The 23,634-nt window shown below is 47.9% G+C and overlaps 1 protein-coding gene across 1 annotated transcript in view; it reads right to left on the reverse strand.

Moving 5' to 3' along the window:
- TMEM181 (transmembrane protein 181) overlaps window positions 1-23,318 on the reverse strand; it is a 106,877-nt gene extending 83,559 nt beyond the window's left edge. Inside the window, 2 exon segments of the mRNA XM_021937702.2 lie at window positions 22,911-23,252; window positions 23,254-23,318. Coding sequence (XP_021793394.2) covers window positions 22,911-23,252; window positions 23,254-23,303 — 392 coding nt within the window. The 5' untranslated portion in view covers window positions 23,304-23,318.
- Between the last annotated feature and the right edge of the window lie 316 nt (window positions 23,319-23,634).

The raw sequence follows: 23,634 nt of genomic DNA on the forward strand, positions 1-23,634 counted from the left end.
TGTGAGTGATCCTTGTAGCCAAGCATAATTAACTCAAAACAAGTATGTAATCCTCCCCATGTTTCCTTTAAAAACCTTCATCTTTCCATACCTCCCTGAAAAAGCATAGTTCACTATGGCACACATATTCCCACTGCAATGCCCTATTCCTGAAAAAAATATTTCTTTTAGAGAGCCTCTTTGTTTGTTATTTAGGTTGACACAAATGTGTCAGAAGTGGAATCAGGAAAAGGATCATTATGGGAAGGAAGTGGTGATTCTTTTTTTTTTTTTTTTGACACGGAGTCTTGCTCTGTAGCCCAGGCTGGAGTGCAGTGGCGAGATCTCGGCTCACTGCAAGCTCCACCTCCCACGTTCACGCCATTCTCCTGCCTTAGCCCGGAAAGTAGCTGGGACTAATACAGGCTCCCACCACCACGCCTGCCACTTTTTGTATTTTAGTAGAGACGGGTTTCACCGTGTTAGCTAGGATGGTCTCGACCTCCTGACCTCAGGATCCAGCCGCCTCAGCTTCCCAAATTGCTGGGACATAGATGTGAGCCATCAGCCTGCCAGAAGTGATGATTCTTTTTTTTGAGACGTGGAGTCTCGCTTGTCGCCTTAGGCTGTAAGTGCAGGCCGGGTCTCGCTCACGCAAAGCCCCTGTCCTCCTGGCTTACGCCATTCTCCTGCCTCCTACCTCCTAGTAGCTGGGACTACAGGCTGCCCGCGCCGCTTCACCTCGCCCGCTATTTTTGTATTTTTGCAGACGGGTTTCATCGGTTAGCCAGATGGCCCTGACCTCCTAACCTCGATCCTCCCGCCCCGCCTCCCAAAGTGCGGGATTACAGGCTGTTCTCTCACCGCCTGCCTGATGATTCTTAGAGCCGCGGCAGTAATTTCAAGCCCTCTGAACTCTCTGCTGGCACAGCTTGCCTTTTTGGCCATGGCAAGTCTTCTCACAGGTCCACACTCCCAGCTTTTTGATATTATTCTGGATTTGTTTTGGTTATAAGGTCGCCTTAATAAAGGCTGCCTTACATCCCTACTAGGATGATAAAATACTTTTTTGTCTTTTCTGAAGTCCTTTTTGGTAGAAAGACATGCTGGTTTTAGTACTCTGGTTTCTGCAGAATTGACATTCTGTTTCTGAGCCATGTCTTTTCTGGTTAATTTACTTTTGCTTCTTTCTAAATGTCTAATCTAATATTTTGTTTGATCTGCATGCTGAGTTAAAGCTTGTGACTACGCTGATTTTGGTTTAGTTATGTGTCTGTAAATGATTTGTCTTTTTTCCCTTGCTTGTTTCTGAAAATCTTCCAAGAGAAAAACAAACATTCTAAATGGTAGGCATATGATGGCTAGTTAAAAGTCACTATCTAAACACTGTCCAAACTCCTGACATTCGCTGACAGAATTTACAGGATTTCTTTTGCTCCTGAGAGATTAATAAAAAAAAAACAGAATGGGATTCTCAAGTCAAGTCAATGGGATTCTGTCAATTCAGGTCTTCTGGGACTCCAGCTAGCTGTATATTATGGCTTCTTTTCACACACATTTTTAAACTAATAGACAAATTACATCAAGAAACATTCAGAACTCAAATGATCTTTATCTGAATTCTCTAAAAACACCTCTGCAACTACAGAGTTAGCATGTAAACTCTTCTAAATTCTCTATCATTTTTTTCTGCTTACTTTAAATCTGCTGACTTTTCTACTGGAGTTGAGATAAAACTCACTGCTTACGGCATTCCAGCCAAGATTTTTTAAACCAAAACCCACAACCTAGACCTAAGGATCATCTCTCTTAAGGTAAATTTAGTTTTGCCTAATAATTGTTTAGGATATTGGAAGTTAGTTGAAGGATTGATAGTCTACTGAAAAAATTAGATAAATGTTTATAAAAGGCTCACAGATCAAACAAGTCAAAATCTTGAGCTCAGAGCAATAATATAAAGTGTCTCTGGCATAAAAATTGCTTTTTCTGCCGCACAGGGGCCAAAAAGAAAAAGCCAAGCAAACACAGGAAACCCTGCTAAAATGCTTCCCTGTTCACATTAACCAAGCAAACCAGATGGGCAAACAAAAGATACATTTGTTACCAGTTCAAGGCTATTTGGAGAGTTTGCTTCCTTATACAATTCAACCAGTCCTAGCTAAAATGTAAACACTGAAAATGTAACCCTAAACTCATTTAAAACTGAAAAAAGAAAAAGAGTCCGCGTAAAAGATTTTTTAAAACCAAACTGCTTTGTCCAAAATCTTGGTCCACCATCTTCATTAGATTACCTATCAGGGCAAATAAAGTTCAGGCATGTGAATAGGTGCCTGGATCCAGCTGTCTTTTATAAACCCGTGAGTTTATATATTTTACTGTCTCATGACTAAAATTCTAAAATGAAAGCTCTAAGATATTTCTGTGTGTGGATATGTTTCAGGGCATTTACACATATGTACGTGTATTAAGTTTTATGTTATGTCTTCATGGTAAGATCTAGCATGGACCCTTAAATTCTGTTCAGATTGTCTTAGATAAATGAGCATTCATATAAAATATAGTAAGTCCTCAATGCTGTGAATAGGTTGTTGGAAACTGTGACTATGAGCAAAACAATGTATAATGAAACCAATTTTTTTCATCATCAATGTTATAATGAAATAGCATTGGCCAGGTGCAGTGGCTCACGGCTGTAATCCTAGCACTTTGGGAGGCCGAGGCAGGTGGATCACCTGAGGTCAGGAGTTTGAGACCAGCCTGGCCAACATGGTGAAATCCCGCCTCTACTAAAAAATGCTGCTGGCTAGCAACAGTGGCTCACGCCTGTAATCGCAGAAAGCAGCACTTTGAGGCCAAGGCGCAGCTGGATTGCCCGCGTCAGGAGTTCGACCACACTGACCGGCTACGGTGAAACCCTCGTGATCTTACTAAAAATAAAAAATTAGGCCAGGGCGCGGCGGGCTCACGCCTGCACTCCAGAAGCACTTTGGGAGGCCAACGCCGGAAGCGGATTGCCTGAGGTCAGGAGTTCGAGACCAGACTGACCGACATGGTGAAACTCATGGGTCCACTTTAAAATACAAAATTGAAGCCGAGTGGAGGGTTCTCATCGGCCAATCCCAGCACTTTGGGGAGCGACATCGGGCGGATCACGAGGTCAGTGGCGATCAAGACCCATCCTGCCACATGGTGAAACCCCGCTCTACTAAAAAACGCAACAGCCTGGGCAAGGCACCCGCAGTTCCTGTCAGGAATGAGGAGAATGCCTTGAACCGGGAGGCAGGAGCTTGCAGTGAGCCGAGATAAGAGCCACAGACCCTCCAGCCTGGGCGACAGAGCAAGACTCCGTCTCAAAAAAAAAAAAAATACAAAAATACAAAAATTAGTCAGGTGGTGGCGAGCACCTGTAATCCCAGCTACTCAGGAGGCTAAGGCACGTTCTGGTGAGCTGAGATCGTGTCATTGCACTCCAGCCTGGGCAACAGAGCAAAACTCCATCTCAAAAAAAATAAAAAATAAAAATAAAAATAATGAAATAGCATTGAACAAAGTGACATTATTTAAGGACCTGATGGACGTTGTTTCACCCAGTCACAGTTTCCAAGAACCTACTAATGACATTAAGTGCTGACTTGCTCTCTGTATTAATTAACCCCAATGTGTTTTAGTTCATGTGACTTAAGTATATCTTTAATAAACAAACTAGTTTCTAAATTGTTGATAAAAATGTCTTCACAATTGTCAACATATTAATATATTGTTGCATGGGTTTTGTGGCAGACAGTTTTATATTGGTCTTCATTAGATGTTTTCATGCATTAGGGTTTTTAACACAAAGATTATAAAACTATAAACCTAGCTTAAAATAAAACTTTTTGTACAATTATTTTATAAGACTAATTTAATATTGTTGGTTTAATAAAAATAGCTGTATCTTCTGAGTTACTGACAAAATAACCATATATTTAAGGTTCTTAGGTGAACACCTGATATGCACAGGCTATAAAAATGGTTAACAAACTAAGTGATGACTGGCTTTGTCTAGTATCTCAGTTTTAGTAAGTAATCTAGGTATATAATTGTTAAAAATAAATAAATTTTGTAAATATAAATGGTATACATGTTTATAACCTTTTTATGTAATTTTAAAACTTCAAGTTTTATGGTATATTAAACAATAGGTATTCATTAAATGCCTGGTTCATTTCCAAATTTTTTATTTTTTTTATTTTTTTATTTTATTTTATTTTTTTTGAGACGGAGTCTCGTTCTGTTGCCCAGGCGGGAGTGCAGTGGCCGGATCTCGGCTCACTGCAAGCTCCGCCTCCCGGGTTTACGCCATTCTCCTGCCTCAGCCTCCCGTACAGGCGCCCACCACCTCGCCCGGCTAGTCTTTTTGTATTTTTTAGTAGAGACAGGGTTTCACCGTGTTAGCCAGGATGGTCTCGACTGTCTCGGCCTCCCAAAGTGCTGGGATTACAGGCTTGAGCCACTGCGCCCGGCCCCAAATGTTTTATTTTTTATTTTTTTTGGAGACAGGGACTCTCTCTGTCACCAGGCTGGAGTGCAATGGCACAATCATGACTCACAGGCAGCTTCGACCTCTCAGGCTCAAACGCTCCTCCTGCCTCAGCCGCCCATGTAACTGGAACCACAGGCACACACCACCACACCTGGCTAATTTTAAAATTATTTTGTAGGACTAGGATCTCACCATGTAGCCCAGGCTGGTCTCAAACTAGACTCAAGTGATTCTCCTGCATCAGCCTCCAAAAGTGCTAGGATGACAGGCATGAGCCCCTGTGCCTGGCTGACGGTTTCTATTTCTGCCACATTTTTTCCTGAAAGCCACTTAATTTCTCTAGTTTCAAGACAGAATTTTTTTTTTCCTTCAGAATGGTAATTTCACTTCTTGAGGTAGAGTTTTCTTTTTTTTTTTTTTTTTTGAGACAGAGTTTCACTCTTGTTGCCCAGGCTGGAATGCAATGGCACGATCTTGGCTCACCGCAACCTCCACCTCCCAGGTTCAAGCAATTCTCCTGCCTCAGCCTCCCGAGTAGCTGGAATTACAGGCAAACAGCACCATGCCCGGCTAATTTCGTATTTTTAGTAGAGACGGGGTTTCTCCATGTTGAGGCTGGTCTCAAACTCCTCACCTCAGGTGATCCGCCCACCTCGGCCTCCCAAAGTGCTGAGATTACAGGCATGAGCCACTGCGCTCGGCCTAGGGTTTTCGTCTTAAAGCTTCTCAGGTTCATCTCTCAGAAGCTCAACTTTGGTTGCATTTCATAGCACATAATTGGCAGGTCACACATCACTGCCTTCAGCTCTTTCTTCCCCGATGAGGTCTGAGACGATAACTCTCTCGTTCAACCTTTTCATCAGCTCCTGTAACTTTTGCCTTCAGTTCTAACTCTGCTATTATGGCCCACTGCTAAAATGTTTATCTTGAAGACCCGAAGAAGCAATCTTTTCCTCCAGTATAACTTAATTCTGTACTCTTGCCTTTTCTTGATGTGTCTGAATTGTTCTATGTAACAAGGATATTTCACATGCTCTCACTTTCTCTAAGATCCATGTATTCCCTGCTCAAAGTACTAGTTTTCTTGTCTATATTCCTCTATAATATAGTGTACACTCAACATCTTGAACACACTCTTCCTGCTTCTGATTAAATTTAAGTATCTTTCATCAGGTTCAACTTCTGAGATATCCAAATGGGCTTCCCATAAGGAAAAGCAATAAACGGCAGGAGGTTTTCCTTCACCTTTTGGTAACTGGCCTAAAAAAACCACAGGATTTATATTTTATTAGGATAACTTCCTGTGTTATCTCTATTAGATTTTTGATTACGCAGGAAAACAGCTTTAAAAGGGTTAAGGTTTTTAAATTTCACATGCCTTTCTGTATTGCTTTTAAAATCTTTCAATTACCACTCTGCTTAAATAACTCTTATTTCACAATGAGCTGTGATCCTGTCTTGCGTAAGTATTGTAAACTTTTTGACATCTTTGCCAGGCCTCCCCAGGATCAAAACTCTAAATTAAATCTTTTGACCTAAAATTAACTTGGGAATTTACCAGTTAGGCCCCTGGAGAGCATAAAAAATGTATCTCTCATCTCATAGTGATAGGAAATGATTAGGCTTACTTGCTCCATGAAAAACATTGTCAAATGATCAGTGATAGTAGCTCTTCTTCCAATTACATTTATGGATATGTTATCAATACAAATGTTTCAAAAATTAGATAATACATTATCAATCATATTTTACTTATGTTAAGTCTACTTTAAAGCTATATTTGTAGAGATATAGCTTTGATGTGAGTATCTTAAAGATTATGTAAAATTTGTAAAAGTCTAATGGTCTTGATGTGATGCTGTTAGTCATGATTCTGGTTGCTATCTTAAAATGTGTGTGGGGCCGGATGTGTGTGGGGCCGGACGTGGTGGCTCAAGCCTGTAATCCCAGCACTTTGGGAGGCCGAGGCGGGCGGATCACGAGGTCAGGAGATAGAGACCATCCCGGCTAGCATGGTGAAACCCCGTCTCTACTAAAAATACAAAAAACTAGCCAGGCATGGTGGCAGGCGCCTGTAGTCCCAGCTACTCGGGAGGCTGAGGCAGGAGAATGGCGTGAACCCGGGAGGCGGAGCTTACAGTGAGCAGAGATCTCGCCACTGCACTCCAGCCTGGGCTACAGAGCAAGACTCCGTCTCAAAAAAAAAAAAAAATTGTGTGTAATAGAAATAACTACATGTCCTTGGCAGTTCCCGATTATAATAAATGTTTGTCAGGTTCTTAACCCTGGCTATTCTGTGTTTGTCATCCATAGTTCTTGTGTTGATTCGTCTCCAAAAACATTTACAATTAGCTATACTCCAAAATGGCTTTTCATGGAAAACACCCTAACAAGTACTCTTGAACACATTTCCAGTAACTGTAGAACCAGTGGATTCAATAAAATTCCCAGAACTCTAATAAACAAACTGATGGGTTTACGAAACTGCTAATTCAGATCAAGCAGAACAAAAAATTACTTAAAATTAAATAATTTAGCCGGCACAGTGGTTCACACCTGTAATCCCAGCACTTTGGGAGGCCGAGGTCGGTGGATCATGAGGTCAGGAGATCGAGACCCTCCTGTCCGACATGGTGAAACCCCGTCTCTACTAAAAACACAAAAAAATTAGCTGGACGTGGTGGCGCATGCCTGTAATCCCAGCTACTCGGGAGACTGAGGCAGGAGAATCGCTTGAACCAGGGAGTCAGAAGTTGCAGTGAGCCAAGATTGCACCGCTGCACTCCAGCCTGGCAACAGAGAGAGACTCTGTCTAAAATAAATAAATAAATAAAATAAGTAATTGATAAAGATAATGTTTGTATGATTTTTATTTAAAACACTATTGGTTCTATTTTTTTTTTTTTTTTTTCTGAGACGTTGTCTCGCTCCGTCGCCCAGGCTGGAGTGCAGTGGCGAGATCCCAGCTCACTGTAAGCTCCACCTCCTGGGTTCAAGCGATTCTCCTGCCTCAGTCTCCTGACTAGCTGGAACTACAGGCACCCGCCACCACTCCCGGCCAATTTTTTTGTATTTTTAGTAGAGATGGAATTTTACCATGTTAGCCAGGATGGTCTCTATCTCCTGACCTCGTGATCTGCCCACCTTGGCCTCCCAAACTGCTGGGATTACAGGCGTGATCCACCGCACCCAGCCAGTTCTCTACTTAAATGTTTTGTTTACCAGATTTAAGGCAATTTTCTTTCTTAAGCTATCTGTAGTTTATAATAATTTGATAAAGTATACTTTTGTGAACAGAGATGAAAGCATTTGCTTTTTCTGCTTGACTCCTCCAAAGTTTGAAAACCATTTCTGAGTATTATTATGACAATATATATAGTTGCATACGTCCAGTAAAAATCTGCCCTCTCTGTATAGCAGGATACAATTAGAGACATGGGCTACATTATCAAGGCTTTGGTTGAAATGTTGTATTTTAAATGTGCATAGAAAGCTTGGCTTCAAGGGTTCCCAGGCTTATAGTAAATAAATTAAAAGTGTCCCTTCTTGGTAGGCTCAGAAACCTTCAGACTAGGTAAAATCTAATGTTTTGTCCAAACCTCAAGAGGTTTTTAAATCTGAGACTCCGATGAGATCAATGTGAAGCAAAAGAGTGACACTTATTTTAAAATACTTTTTTTTTTTCAGACGGAGTCTTGCTCTGTCGCCCAGGCTGGAGTGCAGTGGCGCGATCTCGGCTCACTGCAAGCTCCGCCTCCCGGGTTCATGCCATTCTCCTGCCTCAGCCTCCCGAGTAGCTGGGACTACAGGTGCCGCCACCTCGCCCGGCTAATTTTTGTATTTTTAGTAGAGACAGGGTTTCACTGTGTTAGCCAGGATGATCTCTATCTCCTGACCTCGTGATCCACCCGCCTCGGCCTCCCAAAGTGCTGGGATTACAAGCGTGAGCCACCGCGCCCAGCCTAAAATACTTCTTTTAAAAAAACTATAATACACTATAAAAACTATAAATGGTAGCTCTGTGCATTAGCTTCAAGTTCTTGTTATTTGCCTATAGACTAGGCTAGGTCCTGAATTCTTCTATGTTTCTCCAATCCAACTGTGTTCCATGAAATTACTAAAATCAGGGACTACTCTGTTCCTAAGACCTATAACACGAAACTAGATACATTTTTTTTCTCTTTTTTGAGACGGAGTCTTGCTGTCACCAGGCTGGAATGCGGTGGCGCGATCTCGGCTCACTGCAATTTCTGCCTCCCAGGTTCAAGCAATTCTCCTGCCTCAGCCTCCCAAGTAGCTGAGACTACAGGCACACGCCACCCACGCCTGGCTAATTTTTGTATTTTTAGTAGAGACGGGGTTTCACCATGTTCGCCAGGATGGTCTCCATCTCTTGACCTTGTGATCTGCCCACCTCAGCCTCCCAAAGTGCTGGGATTACAGGCGTGAGCCACCGCGCCTGGCCAAAACTAGATACATTTTAAGAAACAAGTCTCAGCAGGTCTTGGTGGCTCACGCCTATGATCCCAGCACTTTGGGAAGCCGAGGTAGGCAGATCACCTGAGGTCAGGAGTTCAAGACCAGCCTGACCAACATGGTGAAACCCCATCTCTTAGCCTCACAGCCACTCCCTTCAAAGCTCCCTTGTTGCTCAAATGTGGCTGAAAGGGTTTTGACAGTGACTCCTGGCCACCATTCACGCCCTCCAACATAGGACAGACCAGCAACCCAAGTCAGGTCCATCCAGCACAGAGGGACATCAAAACCTAACTACAGGATGATTGTTCAGCGACGCTTTTGGAGAAAGATCTTGATCAAAAGAGGGAATGGGGAAATTATCAGAATCAAAATGGAGTCACTTGTGTTAAAAAAAAAAAAAAAAAAAGTCCTGACAAATAGGCTGGGGAAGGCCATGAAGAGGAGTCTTATGCATAAATGCCTGATAACAAAAACTTTCACAAAAGACTCTACAAAAACTACAATGTTGCATAAAGGCCGTTACCACCTTACACACAAAAAATACTCCTGCAACACCACCTGCCCAGCTACTGCCTGTCCAACCTCAAATTGGCATCACCCTTGTTATTGATCCTTGTAGCCAAAAATAATTATCTCAAAGCAATTATGTAATCCTCTTCATTTTTCCTTTAAAAACCTTTGTCTTCCTGTACCGCCCTGACTACGCACAGAGCTTACTGTGGAATGCATATTCCCACTGCAATGCTTTGCTCCCAAATAAATATTATTTTCAAAAGCTGCTCTCTGTTTGTTTTTAGGCTGACACCACCATAGTCTTGAAGTCTGTAAACAACCATGTTTGCATTCTCTCCTTTCTTCGTCTCTAAAGGTGAGATGATTATGCACAGAACATTCATCATCACTTGAAAGTCTACTACTGTATGTTAAGAAGTATAGGCCGGATGCGGTGGCTTATGCCTGTAATCCCAGCACTTTGGGAGGCCAAGGCAGGTGGATCACGAGGTCAGGAGTTCGAGACCAGCCTGGCCAATATGGTGAAACCCCATCTCTACTAAAAGTACAAAAATTAGCCAGGCATGGTGGCACACCTGTAGTCCCAGCTACTCCGGAGGCTGAGGCAGAAGAATTGCTTGAACCCAGGAGGCAGAGGTTGCAGTGAGCCGTGATCACGCCACTACACTCCAGCCTGGGAGAGAGAGACTATCTCAAAAAGAGAAAAAAAGAAGTGTACACATATTCCCTCATTTTGTCCCCTTTGCCACCATTAAAGCAAATGCCCTATTTTCTGTGGCCCCTGCTGATTTCTGGAATTTACAATAACAAAGCCTGGTGAATAGAGCAGGCCCCTCCCTGCCTCTCTGGAACAGCCTGGGTGCTGACCAGGAAAAAGGCTCCAGCCTCCCAACACCCTTCACCTTCTCTGCCTTGGGTGGTTTTTAAGTATCACTCCCAAGCTATCAAAATGAAACATGTATTTTAATTTATTTTCAATGTTTGAGCAGTGCCTCTCCATCATCGTCTCCTACGATCTCACCGTGCAAGCCTGTAAGTAAGTCCTCCTCTTTCCAGGACCTGGCACCCAGCCTGGTAGAGAAAGACCCCCAGCCCCTGTGTGTTGAACAAATGACTGCCCTGGGCTTGCTGGCTGCCTCACAATAAGACACCCATTTCCTCATTGTTTAGAGAATGAGGACACCTTCCCACGGAAGCAAGGGAAGGGAGTTGGAGGGCCAGTGAGCCAGGATTAGAGGTGGAAGCTGAGCGCGTTCCTGCTGCCTGGCCAGAGCAACCGGCTGATTCTGGTTTGCCTGAGACTTTCCAAGTATGAGCACTGTCAGCCCCTCGGTCCCAAAGACGCCCTCGGTCTCAGGCAAACCAGGATCGTTGGCCACCCTCCTTCTGGCCCATGTTTTTCTATGAGTTACTGGGCAAGATTATCTCAATATTTAAAGAATGTCTTAGCAGCTGGGTTCCCTCAAACACAGAACCTAGAGCAACAGTTTCCATGTCCATTTTATTGGGAGTGGTACAATCCCAGGGAAGGAAGGAGAGAGGACGGAGTCAGACAGGAGGTCGGAGAGTACGTTTCAGAGGGTGCACGCGGGCCAGAGCTTCAGGACAAACACAGCTGGTTTATTTCCAAACTACTGTGTTTGGAAACAATCTGTTAGCTCTGTCTAGTCACTGTCACCCTCGGCCAAAGTCTGACCTACACGTCCAGCTGGGCCCGTGGCTGCCAGTTCAGTCAGCATGGTACGAACGAGCCCCATGTCAAGCAGCTCTTTGGTCTGTAGGGCTGAAGGGGCAGAGGCTGTGAACTGCTTCTCTTCATGGCCTTCACCAACCTATTTGTCAGGCCTTTTTTTTTTTTTTGAGACAGTTTCACTCTTGTTGCCCAGGCCAGAGTGCAATGGCACGGTATCAACTCACCGCAACCTCCGGGGCCTGCACCAGGAGGTCAGGTAGGGAGACAAGGCCAGGGGCCAGTGGCCGGGGGCAGGGGTGGAAGAGGGGAGGTGGATATGGGCAGGACCAAGGGGGCCTGGGGGGCCTGTCAACTAGATCCAGTGCAAAGAGGTGGAAAAGGTTTAGAATCATCGTTACAAAGTCTGGAGAAATGAGCAGCCTGGGAAAAGCTAGCAGGATTTCAGAGCTTCGTTGAGACCCCAGCTGAGGGGGGAGACCCCGTGTCAATGGTGACTTCCAGGAGCGCCTGCCTGGTAGCACTTTCCTCCTGCTGAATGGGTGGCGAAAGCATGAGATGAGAGTATTTGTATTGATCAGAGATTGGGGGCCCCAGGACAGATGAGACGAAAGGACAGAGAAGCAAATTAGTTTAAGACAATGGGTCTCAGTATCTGCGCAAGTTAGAATCACTTGGGGAGCTTTAAAAATCACAGTGTTCAGGCTGAACCCCAAACCAACTGAGTCAGATCTGAAGCAGGGCTCAGGCGTCGGTATTTGTATTTATTTATTTATTTAGAGACAGGGTCTCACTCTGTTGCCCAGGCTGAAGTGCAGTGGCACAGTCATGGTTCACTGCAGCCTCGAATTCCCAGGCTCAGATAATCCTCCCACGTCGGCTTCCTAAGTAGCTGGGACTACAGGCACATGCCACCACGGCCAGTTATTTTTTGTATTTTTTGTAGAGATGAGGCGTCACCATGTTGTCCAGGCTGGTATGGAACTCCTGGGCTCAAGCAATCTGCCCACCTCAGCCTCCCAAAGTGCTGAGATTACAAATGTGAGCCACCGCGCCCAGCTGGCATCAGTACTTTTTGTTTATTTGTTTGTTTTTGTTTTTGAGATGGGGTCTCACTCTGTCACCCAGTCTGGAGTACAGTGGCACCATCTCAGCTCACTGCAACCTCCACCTCCCAGGTTCAAATGATTCTCCTGCCTCAACCTCCCGAGTAGCTGGGACTACAGGAGCCCACCACCACACCTGGCTAAGTTTTGTATTTTTAGTAGAGATGGGGTTTTACCGTATTGGCCAGGCTGGTCTCGAACTCCTGACCTTGTGATCCACCCGCCTTGGCCTCCCAAAGTGCTGGGATTACAGGTGTGAGCCACTGCACCTGGCCAGCATCAGTATTTTTAAAGCTCCCTACAGGATTCCAAATGTACAGCAAATTTGATAACCCACGGTTTAGGGCGTGGCAAGAGAGATCTAGAAGACGAACCCATGGAATCCAGGCCACATCAGTGCCTTCCTGGGGTTCCGTTTCGGCGCCGGCTCCCCCCTGGGGTTCCGTTGCATTTTTGCCCTTTGGTCTGTGAACCATCCCTGTATTCTCGTAATGAGTTTACCCTTTTTGGCTGAAACTAATACTTGCAACCAACAGTCTTAAATGGCGTAGTGCCATATCTTTATAACGTGACTGTCAATGCCTCTCGCTGTCCCTGACATAGCTGCCAATGATGAGAACTACAGCAAAGTTCTGAATGTTCTCATTTGTACTGCAGCCTGAGGGAAGGGTATTTGGTTTTGCATTTCCGCTTGCAGAAGTTGAGAACAGTCTCCACCGGAAGAACGAGAGTTCTGGAGCTCCCAGCTTGTCACCACCCGGCGGGAGCATGTTTGCTCTTTCCAGATGGAGTAGGAAGTAATCTTTGTCGGCCTGAATCCTAAACTGGGGGCTCTGTTCCCCGAAGAGCATGGGTTTACAAATCAGAAACACTGCCCCGGTCATGCCAGATAGATAAGCCAGGGAAGCTGATCATTATCTTCACTTAGGAACAAAACTCCGTCTTTAAGTCCTGACAAGACTTGAAGGCTGAACGTCAACAGTAAACAACCAAGATTACTTTGCTGGCTGTACTCCGCCATTAACAAACACAGCACAGAGGGCACCTTCCTAGGCATGTGGGTGTATTTAAAAGAATGGGAAGCCAGAGCCCCTGCTATTCAGGAGGCTGAGGTGGAAGAATCAGAATCACTTGAGCCCAGAAGTTCAAGGCTGTAGTGCACCATGACTGCACTGTGAGGAGCCACTGCACTCCAACCTGGGCAATGCAGCAAGACCCCATCTCTAAAAAAAACAAGGCAACAACCACTAAAAAAAACTTAAAAAACAATGGAAAGAGTGCAGCCGTGCCCCCTTACATCACGTTTCCAAGTTCTGTTCGTTTCCTTCACTCCCCAGGAGACAGAAAAGGCAGGACAACGCCCACCCGCCATGTGCCCCTGCATCCCACAGCAGCTGGAAAAGCGGGCGGTGTTGCTCATGACGTGCCTGCCTCACGCCTTCAGAGCTCTGCCCCCAGAGGCAGGCGATTAGCCCTTCGCTCAAACTGCTTCCTACATAGCAAAACAAGGGCTGCTCCAGCGAGGCCCGTCATTTGCCACGACTTTCCAAGTCAGGACAAGGCCAGGGGAGGCCAGTCCCAGGCACATGATGAGTCTGTGCAGCTGTGGGTCCCAGGATCACATATAAATCCTCTGCTATGGGCTTGAACACGCAGAACAATGGGACCTTGTGCTGATTTCCTAAGTATGGCCTAAACCTCACAACTCCAGTAAACACAGGGTAAGGAAGAAAGGGGGATGTAGCGGGAACGCTGGTGCAGAAACGTTCGGCATAGCAGTGCCCTGCAGCCCACGGCCGAGCAAGCCGCAGGGGAACGGGGCCTGGAGAGCTGCCTGGCCCCTGAGCGGTGGGCAGCAGCCTCTCCCTGTGCGGCTCTAAGGTGCCCGCTTCCTAAACCGTCACTCCTGGGGCGTTTTCCTTTGAGGGTAGTCTTGCCAGGGCATTTTCACGTTGAAATGCACGCTATTTCTTTAATTGCTTGTTTAGATGACATTTAGGGTAATTTAATGTTTTTAAGTTATGGAAGCATGTATGATGATTTCAAGGAATTTCATTTCAGGATAGGAAAAGAGGGACTACAACATAGTTGCTGTTATAAAAAGAGCAGGAGGGAGTTCTCCTTTGAGAAGCACAGCCCTGAGGCCATGGGCAGGCCTTACAGGGAGCTGTCCATTGAGTGGGGAGGGGGCAATGAGGACTGAGCCAAGGAGAGCAAGAGAACCGGCCAGCTGGAAGGAAGGTGGGAAGACCAAGACCCCAGAGCGCAAGAGCTCAGGGGTTTGCCCCGAGGTTCATGGAAGGGAATGCCATTGAGGCTGAAGAAATTGGGGAAATCAGCGTCCCGTCCCCTTTCTGCACTGTTCAGCTGGGTTTCAGCGGCCTTCTGCCCGCTCCCTGACCGTGATCCCCCAGCGTACGCACACTACCCCAGCAGACGGCTCATCTGTCTGAGTCTCCAACCCTGCCTCACCCAGCCTGGCTTAACCTGGAGTGGCTCCTTGTGTCCTGATCCACCTTTAGGGTGGCCAACCATCCTAACTGTTCCGGGACCGAGGGCTTTCCTGGAACACTAGACTTCCAAGCCAGGATGCACTGACACCGTATCTCTGACCAACACCTCCTGAGCTAGGCCGGAGCCTGTTTCCTCTGCCTTCATTGCATACTCTCCCTCACCCCAACACACACACCCTCCCCAATTTGCACCTGAGAAACCTCAGGCAACTCAGGTGACACAGTGGAGATTTCAGACACCTCTGCTGGGAAGACGGAGCCACCTTGATCCAGACACAGCTGTACCATGAGTTTGCTGTCTCCGTTTTAGACAGGAGGGATCCGAGATCATCCTATAAGATGGCAGACCCTATTTCCAATCAGCACAGCGGCCGATCCAAGCCAGGACCCGCCCAGTCCTCCTGCCTCTTGTTGATCAAACACTCAGCTGCTATGTTTAGAAAATACCGGCAGAGAGAAGCCAAAATCCACAGCCCTGTATCAACACGTGAGCTGTTCTTTTCAAGGAAACCCGTTAATGGTGTGGCTTCTGTCCCCTGAAAGATGCTGAAGTCCTAACACGCCGTGCCTGTGAACGTGGCCTGATTTGCTAAGGCCTTGGCAGACCAGCAAGCTAAAATAAGGTCATCAGGGCGGGCCCTAAATCCAGTGTGACTGATGTCCTTATAAAAACGGGAGATTCTGACACAAACACACATAGAAGGAAGACGATGTAAAGACACAGGGAGATGACAGACATCTACAAGCCAAGCCTGAAGCTACCAGAAGGCAGAGAAAAGGCCTGGGACAGAATGTCCCTCAGGAGGAGCCAATCCTGCCAACACCTGGATTTCGGACTCCGGGCCTCAGAACCGGGGGACGACACATCCCTGTTGCTTGAGCCCGCAGGCTGTGGTGTTTCCTTACCGCAGCCCTAGAAGGCGGCCCCAGAGCCCCAGCTTCCATATCTGGGGAACGAGGCCCACTTCAAGCTTCAGGTGTCCCACCAGCCTTGAGGCCTTTTCTTCCCTGGCAAAGGATGGTCTTTCAGTTGCCAGAGCTGAGTCATCGCTGCAGCCGGATGATGACCAGGAAGAACAGATGGGATGCTTATACCTGCTCTGCTATCCAGGAAATTAGTATCCTTATTTTTTCCCTCTCAATTCAGAGTGAGATGTGGCTTAAATAAACATATTCTGAGGCCAGGCACGGTGGCTCACGCCTGTAATCCCAGCACTTTGGCAGGCTGAGGGAAGTGGACCACGAGGTCAGGAGATCGAGACTATCCCGGCTAACACGGTGAAATCTCATCTCTACTGAAAATACCAAAAATTAGCCGGGTGTGGTAGAATGCACCTGTAGTCCCAGCTACTCAGGAGGCTGAAGCAGGAGAATCATTTGAACACGGGAGGTGGAGGTTGCAGTGAGCTGAGATCACGCCACTGCACTCCAGCCTGAGTGACAGAGGAAGACTCCGTCTCAAAAAACAAAACAAAACAAAACAAAACAAAAAACAAAAAAAAAGCAAAACAAAAAAAAAACACTCTGGAGGCTGAGGTAGGCGGATCCCGAGGTCAGCAGTTCGAGACCAGCCTGGCCAACATGGTGAAACCCCTTCTCTACTAAAAACACAAAAATGATCCAGGCATGGTGGTCCACGCATGTAGTCCCAGCTACTCAGGAGGCTGAGGCACAAGAATTGCTTGAACCCAGGAGGCATAGGTTGTAGTGAGCTGAGATCACGTCACTGCATTCTAGCGTGAGCAACAGAACAACACTCTGTCTCAAAAACAAACAAACAAACAAACAACAACAAAAACCCCATACTCTGCTGTGTGGACAACAGCCGCGCTCACCCCAAGGTTCACAAAGAAGTAATTAAGCCTGGGTAACCACCACGAAGAGACCTGATGAATGCATACGATACAGACTTGGGTTGAATTCCGGTTCTAAAATGCAACCTCGGACAAATTACTTGGTCTGGCTAGACTTCATTTTCCTCTGAGGGTTGCTGGGAAGATTATATAAGACGATGCATGTAAACACTTGGTCCAGAACTCAGTACATAGTAAGGACTCAATAAGAGAGTAACAGTATCTGACAAAATACAATTCAAGAGATGTCCATTATAGACATAAATATGGTCAATACTATATGTGAGATTCAGAATGTTAGCCTCTGGCTGTGTGATTAAAAGAATATCTAGACTGGGTGCAGTGGCTCATGGTTGTAATCCCTGCAATTTGAGAAGTCAAGGCGGGTGGATTACTTGAGGTCAGGAGTTCAAGACCAGCCTGGGCATCACGGTGAAACCCTGTCTCTACTAAAAAAAAACAAAAATTAGCCAGGCATAGTGGCGCATGCATGTAATCTCAAGCTACTTGGGAGGCTGAGCCAGGAGAATTGCTTGAACCCGGGAGGCGTAGGTTACAGTGAGCTGAGATCAGGCCACTGCACTCCGGCCTAGGTGACAGAGCAAGACGCCATTTCAAAAAAAAAAGATAAAATCCCAGTCTCGGCCGGGCGCGGTGGCTCAAGCCTGTAATCCCAGCACTTTGGGAGGCCGGTGATCGGCGGATCACGAGGTCAGGAGATCGAGACCATCCTGGTTAATAAACACGGTGAAACCTCGGCCTCTACTAAAATTGGAGCAAAACGTCCCCAGTCACAGGTGTGGTGCCTGCAGTCCCGCCGGCCTGAGGCCGAGGCATATCACCATGAACCCGGAGTGAGCCGGCGCGAGCCAGATCCCCCGCCACTTCACTCCAGCCTGGGCGACAGAGCAAGACCTCGTCTCAAAAAAAAAAAAAAAAAAATCCCAGTTCAATAGGGGAATCACCGTTCCTCCCACCAAAAAAAGGAAACGAAAGACAGAGAGAGTTGTCAGTGAATAGTTACATTGAGGTGTATCCAGTAACTTGAAAACAAGGAGAAAAAATGAGGTCCTCTGAAATGCTTACATCAAAATCAGTACAGATGTGTCAGGAAATGACATTGGCCTTAAACAGAAAACATGGCTCCCAGACCTTTCAACCTGAATGTAACCCGATCAAAGGTGTCAAAGCAGAAAGGAACGTGGGCCAGCCTGGAGGCATAGAAACGGAGCAGGAGCCAAGGTGAGCTGACAGTGGTCACTGAGCTTTGTGTGGGGAGAGGGAGACGTGGCACCAGGCTCCCAGTACTGCCGCCCATTGGAAAATCCATCAGAGGAGGAAATGGGTGCCTCAGCGTGTCTCCTGCTGCTCTAAGATAATTCTTTTGGTTTTTTTGTTTTTTTGTGAGATGGGAGTCTCGCTCTTGTCGCCCAGGCTGGAGTGCAGTGGCGCAATCTCGGCTCACTGCAACCTCCACCTCCCTGGTTCAAGCGATTCTCCTGCCTCAGCCTCCTGAGTAACTGGGATTACAGGCGCCTGCCATCAAACCTGGCTAATTTTTGTATTTTTAGTAGAGACGGGGTTTCACCATGTTGGCCAGACTGGTCTCAAACTCCTGATCTCAAGTGATCCGCCCCCGTCAGCCTTCCAAAGTGCTGAGATTACAGGCGTGAGCCACCGCGCCCAGCCTGCTCTAAGAGATTTCACTCACCCCTCATGGCTCTCCATCCTGGCAGAGATCCACCCCAAGCCAATTACATCCGAATCCTCAAGGGTGGGGCCTGGGCATCTGTGTTTTTAAAAGCTCCCTCACATCCTTGAGCTCAGGAGTTCAAAACCAGCCTGGGCAACATAGTGAGACTTCATCTCTACGAAAAAATTCAAATGAACAAAAAAATTAGTTGGGTGTGGTGGCGCATGCCTGTAGTACCAGCTACTTGGGAGGCTGCAGGGGAGGAGTTGAGGAGGTCAAGGCTGCAGTGAGCCATGATCACACCACTGTACTCCAGCCTTGGTGAGAGGGATGAGACTCTCTCCCCCTATCCACCGCAAAAAAAAAAAAAAAAAAAAAAAAAAAAGCTCCTTGAGATGATTCTGCAGCCAGCACTGAGAATCCTGATCTTATCAATTCCCCTGGGGTTCAAGCGATTCTCATGCCTCAGCCTCCCAAGCAACTGGGATCACAGGCATGCACCACCACACCCGGCTAAGTTTTGTATTTTTAGTAGAGATGAGCTTTCACTACGTTGCTCAGGCTGGTCTCGAACTCCTGGGCTCAAGTGATCTGCCCGCCTTGGCCTCCCAAAGTGCTGGGATTACAGGCACGAGCCACTGTGCCAGGCTGCCTTTGTCCATTCTACTGTTTTTTAGCATCTGGCTACTTTCCAGTTTAGGAGTATTACAACTTGTGCTGTTATGAACACTTTTTAGTACATGTCTTCTCACGGCCCATGAATACATTTCTGCCGGGCATATAACCGACAGAAAATGCTGGGCCTAAGGAAATGTGTGTTCAACTTTAGTAGCTGCTTGCCAAGTGGTTTTCCATAATGATTATAGCAATTTACCCTCCCATCTGCAGTGCGTGAACATTCCATGTCCTTGTTACCACTTTGGTGGGGTGTAGAGGACAGTCAAGGAGTTTTCCGTAGACTTCAAGTTATTTTCTTTTACAGACAGCCATAGAAAGCCAGCCAGTTTCCCCCATGAATGTGAATGAGAAGCAACAGCCCAAGTGATTATTAGCAGCCAACTGCTATCAAGTTAAAACGAAAGAACTTGATTACATCATTAGGCTGCTGGATAGCAACCCAATCCATTTCCTTATTGTTTAGACTGGTTCACTGTGGTTTTTCTGTTATGTGTATCTGAAAACATCTTTAGTGCTCTCTTCATAAAGTGTTTGAGTCTTACGAAAATCCTTGTGAAGAGAGTTTCTTTATCCTGATGTGGAAATGGATTGTGCAATGAAATGCAATTAATTCCCCCCAAGGTAGGGGAGTTAGCAAAGGGTAGAACTGGGGCTAGAACCGGGATTTCAGATCCCTGGCCTGCTGTTTTACCACCTTCCCTCTCCTGACAGGCAGTACAACTGTCATCTCTCGTTTTGTGAAAATGGCCATGAGTCCTTTGATCACATAGCTGCAGCTCTTCACTGATGCCAAATTATGTAGCAAATATGCAAACAGCCATGCTGGTGAACAGAGGGGCCAATCATGTTTTGTAAACGGAGCTTTAGCAGCTGTGTTCTTTGCTTCGCCCTTTTATGAGAAAACTGCCAACCACGTGAGGTGAGTCCCTGGTCCTCCAGGGAAAAGAGCTGGTGTGTTTTACCCATAAATCACCAATAAGGAAATGAAGACAGTGAGAAGAGAAGGAACCAAAATCGTAGTAGCAATTTCACCTTCCAGCTAGGCAGATGCAGGAGCTGTAACTAGCAGCTTCCCAACTTAGAAACCCAACAGTATTTCACCTAGTTTTGTACAGCAATGATCCATTGATATAAAAAATTCAATGGAGCTAGTGAAGATAGTTCAGTGATCTAAAACATCTTCTCACTAAAAACAGACTTTGTGATTCAGCCTAACTGCCCTGTCTATACAAAATACTGTAAAGTACTCTGCAGTCAACTTGGGCTCACGGTGGGGGGGCAGAATCCATCACTGATCACTTCCAACCGCTGTCAATCTGTCTTCAAGCTCCAACTCAACTAAGGAAGTGGCTCCTGGAGCAAAGACTCAAATGCTTGCTGTAGTACAGGCAGCCAAATTGCTGATGTCACTTGTCCAGTGTAAAATCCTCTAGTGGCTTCACACTGCAATCCCAGTGAAATCCACATTCCTTAGTCTGACCTTCAAGCCTCTTCAGGGTCTGGCCCTGCCTCTCTCTCTGACTACAGTGCTCCAGGCTCACTGGTCTTCCGTCTGTGCCTTGAACATTTCATGTTTTTATGGCCTCAGGGACTTTGCAATCCTCCTTCCTCTTCTGGGACTTTCCTCCCTGCCTCCTTGTCTGGTTAGCTCCTCATTTTTCAGTTCTCAGACAAATGTCACCTTCAAGATGAGCCTCACCTGACTACCTTGTGTGGCAGCACCCTGTCACTCTCTCATGTCACTTGGTTTATTATCTGTAAGCCCTAGGACAGCAGACACCCTGTCTTGCTCACTGCTGTATTCACAACGCCTAGACCAACAGCAGGAACATAAAACATGCTCAGTAACTACCAGATGAATAAATTGGTCAATGAATAAAGATGGAGATTAACCACTGGGGTGTGTTCTCTTCTCTGCTATTCGCATAGTGATCATTCCACTTTCACTTAGCTCTGTTGCCAAAGAAATATTCCCAGGAAAAGAAAATACAGAAAAAAAAAAAAAAAAAAAGGCCAGGCATGGTGGCTCATGGCTGTAATCTCAATACTTTGGGAGGCCAAGATGGGAGCATCACTTGAGCCCAGGAGTTTGAGACCAGCCTGGGCAATAGAGGGAGATTCCATCTCTACAAAAAATACAAAAATTAGGGGATGGGGCACGGGCCTGCGGTCCTAGCTACTCGGGAGGCTGAGGTAGAAGGACTGCTTGAGTCAGGGAGGTGGAGGATGTAGTGAGCCAAGATTGCACCAATGCACTCCAGCTTGGGCTACAGGGCAAGACCCTGTCTCAATAAATAAATAAATAGAAAAAAAAAAAAAAAAAAGAGGGGGGGGGGGGGGGGGGGAGTACTAGAGAAGGAGATTGGAAATAATCTTATTTAACAAGTATGAGGCCGGGCGCGGTGGCTTACGCCTGCAATCCCAGCACTTTGAGAGGCCGAGACGGGCGGATCACGAGGTCAGGAGATCGAGACCAACCTGGCTAACACGGTGAAACCCCGTCTCTACTAAAAATACAAAAACTAGCCGGGCGAGGTGGCGGGCGCCTGTAGTCCCAGCTACTCGGGAGGCTGAGGCAAGAGAATGGCGTGAACTCGGGAAGCGGAGCTTGCAGTGAGCTGAGATCGCACCACCGCACTCCAGCCTGGGCGACAGAGCGAGACTCCATCTCAAAAAAACAAACAAACAAACAAACAAACAAACAAAAAAAAACCAAGTATGATATGAAACTGTGGGTTCTTTTCCCATACCATCAGGTCTCCCAGGAGGCTGCATTAGACAGGTTTCCAGGCTCGCCCAAAAGCTACATCACACGATTTTTTACATTTTTTAAAAATAGGCATTTTCACTCAGTAACCATGACCCCGGTCCCTCTGCGTTGCTGATTAGCGGTGGGAAGGCATTAGGTTTTTGAACGGATGTGAGGATAAGTGTGACACACCTTTTTCTGAGCATGTACCCATGATTATTAGCACAGGATGGGTCTTACAAAAATGACGACCACCCACCCGTTCCCCATAGTAGTGCGATACCCTCGCCATCCTTAGCACAGAGTGAGTAAATCATGATTAAACCTCAGCTTTCCGAGACCTTCTGGTTCAGGCTTCCCATTTAACAGACGAGGAAGGTTGAGGTGTGGGGTGAGGGAGACTTCTACCGACTCGCGATAGGGTCCTGTCCCGACACCGCCGAGCCGAACTGCAGGGCGCGGAGAGTAAGGGGGGGTGCCGGCGCCAGGGTCTGCAGCCCCCACCGCTCTCCCCTAGGCCGCAGGAGAGGGAGACAGAGATGAACGCAAACAAGTTCCACACAGCGGCTCCCAGGCGCGGTGTCCCCGCAGGGCGCCCCGCCACACCCGTCCGCCCCCAGCCCTCGGCGGCGCCCCAGCCTCGGAGGCGTCCTGCAAAGCCCAGGGGCTTGGGGCGCTCGGAGCTGCGGCCAAGACCCTCCTCCTGACGCCGGAGCGCGCGCGGTCGCCTCCCTAGACTCCGCTGCGTGAGGCCCGAGCGGGGGTGGCGGGGCGGGCGCAAGGGGAGAACGACGCGGGGCGCGGGGAGGAGCCAGAACCCGCAGCTCCTTTACAGGGTTGGCGGGAGCCTAGGCTCGGGTTTGAGCTGAACGGAAGTCGGCCCTTCGCCCGGGGACGCGGGGCTGCCCTGGATCCAGGAAAATGCGCCCCGCTGCCAGCACCCCTGCTCCCTGTCCCCTTCCGAGTCCCTCCCAGATCCCCGGCCCGACCCGGTCCCCATCCTTACGCTCCGCGCCAGGCGGGCGGAGGCGGCCGAGGGCGGGACCAGGCCAAGCCTCCGGCGCCGCCGGGGTCCGGGAGGGGACTGCGGCCCGGAAGCCTCCGGCCGCCCTGCCGCTGCCGACGCCGCGCCCACCTGTAGTAGCGGTCATCCTTGAAGGGCGTGAGGTCCTCCTTGAGCTCGCGGTACGCCTCCCGCAGCCGTCGGCACAGGTGCTTGAGCTCGCTGCAGAGCGGGGGCTCAAAGGCAGGGTACTCGGCGTCCATGTTGCGCAGCCTCCCGGGCCCCGGCCCCGCCGCTCCGCCCTTTGTGTCGCCGCCTGCGCCCCCTCTCTCCTCCAAGCACCGGGGATCGGGCTGCCGGCGCGCTGGGCGGGACCGAGGAGGAGGAGCAGGTGCTGGGGAGGTGGGGAGGGGGCGCGCAGGAAGCGGACCCGGTGCGCTCAGGGCGCCGCCGCGAGCACGCGAGGAGCCGGTCCGGCCCCCGCCCCGCGGAGGGGGCCTGAGTGGGGGAGGGGGCCGCGCCCATCCGCCTCCGCGCCCATCCGCCGCCGCCCCAGGAGAGGCAGAAGGCGGGGGAGGAAGTGCAACACAAGGTCGTCTGCCTCTCAGGACAAAAATCTCAGTGCCGCCCTCGCCAGTGGCAGCGCTGGGAAGGGAACACACTGGAGGTGGGAGCACGAAGGAAAATGGGGCTTGGGGGCCGGACTGAGAGCCCTTTCCTGCTGGGGAGGTCAAAGGCTGAAGCCGGCTACCGCGTTCAGCACCGCGGACAGCTCCCGGGGGCGCCTTCTGGCTTCTCGGGCTCCACTTGGCCTAATGCAGTAACATTTAAAACTGAGACCATTAGGGTTGTAGTC

The sequence above is a fragment of the Papio anubis genome, chromosome 6 (genome assembly GCF_008728515.1).
Source record: "Papio anubis isolate 15944 chromosome 6, Panubis1.0, whole genome shotgun sequence".
Lineage (NCBI taxonomy): Eukaryota > Metazoa > Chordata > Mammalia > Primates > Cercopithecidae > Papio > Papio anubis.